At 32.5% G+C, this 7,210-nt stretch overlaps 1 protein-coding gene across 1 annotated transcript; it reads right to left on the bottom strand.

Annotated features, from left to right (window-relative positions):
* Positions 1 to 2,205: 2,205 nt before the first annotated feature.
* KLRD1 (killer cell lectin like receptor D1) lies at positions 2,206 to 6,427 on the bottom strand. The gene is made up of 5 exons (XM_023749827.1): positions 6,305 to 6,427; positions 4,972 to 5,064; positions 4,761 to 4,826; positions 3,153 to 3,304; positions 2,206 to 2,316 (listed from the first exon to the last, which is right to left on the bottom strand). Exons 1-5 carry the CDS (start codon positions 6,309 to 6,311, stop codon positions 2,206 to 2,208), a joined length of 429 nt encoding a protein of 142 aa, XP_023605595.1. The 5' UTR covers positions 6,312 to 6,427.
* Between the last annotated feature and the right edge of the window lie 783 nt (positions 6,428 to 7,210).

Here is a 7,210-nt window from a genome sequence, read left to right as displayed (position 1 = left end):
TTGACATTCATCCAGACAGAAATTATGAAAATAGAATATCCTTGGTTCATTGCAGAGGAAATCACTCTAAACAAGAAAACAAACAAAAGAAACAAGAATCCCAAAGGAAATTGCTTCATGAGAGGAGGACAGGGAGATGGGAGATTTGGAACAGAAAACTACTCATTTAATTATAATCTTATCTATACTGTTTTTTAAATTGAATTTAAAGTGTATTGCTTGGGAATCATGTGGACAATAAAGCCAAAACATAAAATATCCAGGAAGAACAATGTATGTTCGCTTAGTTCCAGTTAATCATTTGAAAAATGTTTTAGTCTGTCCTGTGCTGTTGTTTTTTTCATAATATAACCTAAGTGTATTTTTCCCAAGTCAATCTTTATACATGAAAGTAAAGAGTTCAGTTTTAGTCTTATTATATTTATACAATGACAAATAAAAGATCCTTTCTTATTCCTGGCTCATTATATATTAAAAATCAATTTGAGTTCTTAATTATTATTATTTAATTGAAATATAAAACTACTAAATACATAGACATGTCAATAAAAATGTCTAAATATGTCTATACAATAATTAACCAAAAAGAAAGGAAATTGGATTCTGAAATCTGTAATACTGTAAAAACCTCATCCAGATCTCAGGACTGGGACCTCATTGTGTTCCTAGCCCTTCTATGACACATTCAGAAACTCCTCTATAAAATGATTCACTCCCTCTTCCACAAAAAAAAAGGGAATTGCTCATATTTTACACATAACTTTTAGGAAAAGGTTCTTGGGATTGATTAGGGATTAAGATCTTCAATGCACGTGCAAATCTTTTATCGATTGATAAAAAAGAGTGAAGTAAAGAAAAAGGTATTGTTAATGTATGCAATCAGGACGTGGAGTCCCTTTGCCCTTGCACATTCTGAAAGCAATCAACCAGGAATTACATATTTGACCAAAGACTTAAAATCATCCTACAGAACTCAGGAGCATCAAGAGAAAACACAAATGTGTGCCCCTCTGGAGCTGGAAGATACCTGAGGAAACTTATATGGCACTTTCACCTCTACATTAATGCATGTAGAAGTGTAGGTATCCAGAAAGGACTACCAGAAATGTGAGATGAAGATGGGAATTCCCAATATAGTACTCCACAGAAAGGTCTGAGATGATGTTGGTGTATACTATTTAATGTAAATTGTTTTATTTAATTTTCTGCAGAGAAAATTTACCAGAATGTATACATGATAATATTGATCATATGCACTAAATCAAAATATTTATAAAATTATTTACCTGAGGTTTTATAATTTTATGTATACAATGCATGCATTTCATCAATTTTAAAACACATGTTTTCAAATATAAGAAAATTTCATGATAAAATATAATATGAAACATTTTACAGATCTCAGAAATAGATAATTCGTAATGATGTAAGAGGCAGACTTACCATTCTTAGTAATACTGGACCTTCATTGCCCACCCTTCTGCCCTAAGCAACACCTAAATAAGCGGTTGTTTACAGATATAATAATTTTCATCTGTGCAGGGTTCTCCCAAACCCCTTTTGAGTGCATTATACACCATGCAGTTTCCTGCATTTTTATGTTCAGTGAATTCAAATCTGTAATGAAAAATAAAATGTTATATAGAAAAAAGAAATAAAAATTTCCTATCTGAAATAAAATATATATTTGCTAATTTAGTCTAGGAAGACAAGTCAGAGCATAAAAGTGTCATATGATGCTACAAATACCATGTGTGAGTGGAAGCAATATTCCAAGATTACAGATTACAAATATACAGAAAATAAACTCAGATTATATAAAACATGGGAGGATGCTGAAAATATTGGGTCCCACCAGAAAAAAAAATGGCTATCCTGCTTTTCCTGGACAGTTTATGTGTGAGAGGGCAGCTTTTTATCTCTTACGTTGTTGCTAATTATCTGCTCATACAAGTTCTGGAACAAAGGTAAAAAGAAAAGTCAAAACCTATTTTATGGTCCACAGTACAGTAACTTCATGTCACTTGAGCATTTACTTGGATGTTCTAGATAAGGGTAAAACTGTTGTTCTCTTGTACCTAATCTCTTTTCTGTATTCTCATACTCCAAACAGGTTTATCTTAGCTACAGTGTTTCTGGAATTTATATTCTCTGAGTACTAAGGATAAACTCATAAAGAACAGGAAAGGCTTGACCATAAGTAACTTACAGATTTTTGGAGAAAGCAGAGCCATCCTCCCACAACCAGGCATGATGTTGGTCAGAGTAAGAGAGTCCAATCCAGTGAAATTTTCTAATGTATTTCATAAACATCTGCTTTGAAACAGAGACAAATATATTAATCTAATTTGAATCTACTCTACAAATAAAGTACTTTCAAGAAAGTTAGTGTCCAGAATCATATCCAGACTCTAAATCACTCAAACTGAAATCATTTTAAAAGTCTAATACAGGAAGTATGGTCATGTCTCATCATGTTCTCGCATATGAGGTCCATTCATTTACGGAGAAAGAAAATATCACAAATCTCAATTCTTGAATGAATGGAAAACTTTATAAAGGGGTTAGATCTTCATGGAACAGTTTCTTCACAGAAGATCAACCATAAAATTTGTTCCAAATCAAAAGCATCTTGAGGAATAATTTTTCAGATGTAACCTTTTCGTCCTATACTCCCCACAAGTTCCTCATGCAACTGGAGAACTCTTCCACTTGTCTTAAGAGTTGGGTAACTATTATATCATGCTCTCATATTCGTTCCTCCTTATATCCAAGAACAATTGCAACGGCTATATAATTACAAAAATTATATATCCAATTAAAAAACTAAAAATTGAAAACTTGCTTAATTGGTTCTTTGAATAAAAATAATGACCTATTAGTCATTTCTTCTTTGATTTCTCTCTAAAATGCCTCTTTTACTTTATCTGGCATCTATCTTAATTTTTATTTCTATAATATAAATTTTTGAGAAATTTTATGTTGGTTTTGTAATGATTGTTCTAAGGAATAAAAAATTAATAAGTCATTATTAGGTCAAATATAACCATCCATTTACTATCTGAAAAGGCTTGAATCAAAGTAATCAGCTTACTTAGATAATATGTTATCCTAGGCCAAAGACAATATAAAAAAATAAATTAAACACATGCCAGCTCATCTCTGTTTTTTAACTGAAGTAGACTGGAATTCTGAGAAGCACAGAAATCCCTACTTTCTGCCCAAGTTTTTCTTTCATTGGAAATGAAGTAACAGTTGTTTTGATGCCCAATCCACTTTTCTTGGCAAAAACAGTAGCCAGAGCCTAAAAGAAAAAAAATAAAACTTAACTGATGACATTGGAGATTCAATTTTTTAAGCGCTATTTACTCATTCAAAAATCATTTTATTTTTTTCTACAAATATTTTTTGAGAGACTACTTCAGAGGATAGTCATGTGAATGAATCATGAGCATTATATTCTAGAGATAGCATGAGAATTATCAATCTGTTATTAATCATATTTAATGCTAGTTTGGATAAGTATACATAAGAAATTCAGTATGTTAAAATATCCATGTCATTATAGTAGAGTGTAGGAAGGGACCCAAAGTTGAGCTCTGCTGTGTGAATAGGATTAATTAGATGGAAGAGATATTTAAGGGAGAAAGACATTTTAGCATATTTCCTGAGTCAGAAATAAATATTGTACATTGGGAGAATTATGATATATATTTTAGATATTTTATTTTCAAATTGAAGATAAATAAAACAATTAGTTTGAAGACCAATCATACAGTTAACTGGTAATAGTGACTTGAATATTTAATCCTCAGATATAGGTGTAATTATACATGGTATGTACTCAAATTTTTGCCAAGTGAATGGTGCTCAAATTATAGAGTAGAATGGTCATTACATGGGGAGGGGAGGGGGGAAATGGAGAGAATTTGGAAATAAACTTCCAGTTAGAAGGTCAGTGTTCTAAGGGTCTACTGAATAACATTGGGATTAGTTAGCAATACTGTATTATACACTTGTAAGTTGCTAAAGGGTAGATGTTAAATGTCCTCAGGACAAAAAAGAAATGCAATTATGTGATATGATGGAGGTATTAGCTAGTGCTACAGTCGTCATCATATTATAATATATGTGTATCAATATCAACACATTGTATATTTTAAACTTATACTAGTATAATGTTATATATCAATTATATCGCAATAAAGCTGGAAAATACCTCAAGAAGAAAAAGATAAATAAAGTACTATTTGATCATAGAAGATGATGAGACAACTTGGAGAGAATTTGGAAAAATGCATTAAAATAATTGGACTCAGAGTTGGCTTACAATGGAAAAGTAGGTTCAGATTTCTATATTCTGAGTCATGTAAAAAATGAAGCAAAGGTAAAGAGATATATAAATATAAGTTATGAGCATATAAGTTATGAGCAAACACTGGTAGATAATAAGGATTAGCTGTAATATGTACTATAATTTTTTTTGATTTGTTATTTAAATATTAGCACTCATACAGGAAAAACATGTCATTTCAGGCCAATATTTTCCTTATTACTTAACTATATAAATGATGCACATTCAATGTACTAGTAATTTAATAATTCTTACATTAGAGACCAAAGAAATGAGACTATTCTACAATTAGTAGATAAACTTGTCTTTTACTAAGTGTAATATTCCATCACACTTCTGTGTGAGAAAAACAAGAAACTATTTCATGCTCTATCAAAACTAATATTTTCCAAATTGTGGAACCTACCTTTCTGAGGTTCCATGGTGGTGGGTCCTGGAGATGATGTTGGCTGAATACTTTGTTTAGTAAGTGCTGTGAGAAATAATTAGAAATTTACTTAATTAGACACAGGTTTGTAAAATAGAACAATATCATACATTAGTAAAATGAAATATTTCTTATTGAATGGCTTCATTCCAGTCTTGATCTTTATATCTACTTGCCTAGAAAAGCTTACCCTTGCTCAACACAATTCCCAAAGTAGCCATCAGCACAAGGCACATTACTCCTAAGATCCCAGAAATCAACCTCCATGGAGTTCTCTGAAAAGCTGTCGAGAAAGGGAGGTAGGGGAATGAGTTGAATAACAAACGCAGAAGCTAAAGTGCTTATACGCAGAAACTAGAGAGAGAATCCAACAATTTATTCGATTTGAAATCCCAACTATCTTGCCAATGAAACATTGAAAAATGAAGACATCCCATTGAGAATTCCACCCAAAAGTAAAAATTTTATGTGATGTACTTTATTCTTTAGGAAGGTTACCCATATCTTTTCTTCTTTACCAGCTCTTTCTCAGAAAGCGGATTCAACATTTATTTTTAATTTGGCAAAGAAGCCCAGAGATCTGGAGTAAGAAGAAATGAACAGGCACCCAGCTCTGTTTTATGGGCTTACAAAACAAACATTTACTTTAATTTTCTCAACAAAAATCACAAGATAGTAGTATGATTCCCATTAGATAGATGAGAAAATTTAGAACTTATTATTAATATTATTTTCTCAAGATATCAAAGCTAGTAAGTACCCAAGTCAGAAATCAAACGAAAGTTTGTCTAGGACCAGAGTCTTTATTTAATATATTCTGTCATTGTCACAACATACTTGGGAGCATGTCCTTTTGAGACTACTCTGAGAAAGTCAGGTCTCCTAGATTTGTAGAGATTTTACAGGGAAGAAAAGACATTGGAGTATCTGGATCAAAGCATGTTCAATACATGGGGAGCTGGGTTTATATCACATTGGATTATGATACATAAGCAACAATTTTTTACAAGAACATTATATTACTTAATACCTCATATTCCTTGCTTATAACCATTTTCCGTACAACAATTCAACATTAGGAGATTCTGCATTAACATCAGCACACTCCTAAAATGTTGTCATTAACAACTGACCAATGTGTCAAACTGTCAATCTGGCTGGTGTTTGGACTTCACAAGCCAAATGCAAAATTTTAAAACAGCACTTGTAAGCACTGTATCTTAAATATTTGGCATTCTCTATTTTACTAGAGAATGTTGCTCATCATTTAACCTGGAAAATTCAGTTCTCATTTAGAATTTAGAGCTTTCCCTGCCATTAGTCGCTTTTTAGACCTGTTGGGAAAGCTTCACGAAATCATTTCTAAGAATCAGAGAAGTAAAATTAAATGGGAAAGGCTGATAGACGGGAAGCCTAACATTTTCCATATTATTTTCTTACAGCATGCCCTGACATGAGCTATACCCACAAGACACCGCTTCCATTTATATTTACTTTTAAATTTTTGAATCAGGCCGACATACCTGCCATGAGAAATGCTGTTCCAGTGTGGACACAGATAAGTCACGATGTTTGTTTGTTTAAGAAGAACGGTGTTGAATCACAGAATTGAGCTGAAGGCTAAGAACCTGAAAGTTGTGTATGAAGAAATTCAAAAGGAAAAGGAAAAGGAAAAAAAATTGTGTATTTTTAGTGATATTTTTGATGTTCCGGAAACCACAATACAGGAAATTGTCACTACACTTGTGTAATGCAAATTCTCTGACAATCAGAAGGGAAAAAAAGTAAAAGGTTTTTTTAACGTTTGAACAGGGATCATCTTTTAAAAATATTGGGAAAATGGAAAAAAAGATGGGCAAACCAAAGGTAAATTTGCGTAGTATAATAAAACGCCACAAGAATTTTCTTCTTTTAATAATGATAAACATTTATAATTTACCTGTGTTGAACACAGATTCAATTACTTGGCATATATTAGCACATTTGTTTCTGAATATTGCTTAATTATAAAGATACATAAATATACTTATTTTTCTGATGAGAAAATGAAGGCAGAACTAAATATATGACCAAGGTCATTAAGTTTGAGACTCTTTCTCCAGAGCACACATGCAATGTATTTCAAGTCAGACCTATCCCTCTGTGTCTATGTTTTGAGATTTTGATTTCTTTTCTTTTCTTTACCACAGAGTGGTTGCTATTTCCATTTCTCATTGTGTGCTTCTGATCCCTGCTTCATTAACCCCCGTATGGAAGGTGAAGGTCAAAAAGGTAGAACCAGAGTGATTTCCCATTACTGTTCCATCCATGCACGCACACACACACACACACACACACACACACACACACACACACACCTGTGCTCTACAACAGCCTCAGTTGGTCTAGGCCAGGGGTGGGCAAACTTTTTGACTCGAGGGCCACAATGG

The sequence above is a fragment of the Myotis lucifugus genome, unplaced genomic scaffold (assembly GCF_000147115.1).
Source record: "Myotis lucifugus unplaced genomic scaffold, Myoluc2.0 scaffold_10, whole genome shotgun sequence".
NCBI lineage: Eukaryota > Metazoa > Chordata > Mammalia > Chiroptera > Vespertilionidae > Myotis > Myotis lucifugus.
This window is presented reverse-complemented; position numbering and strand designations above follow the sequence as displayed.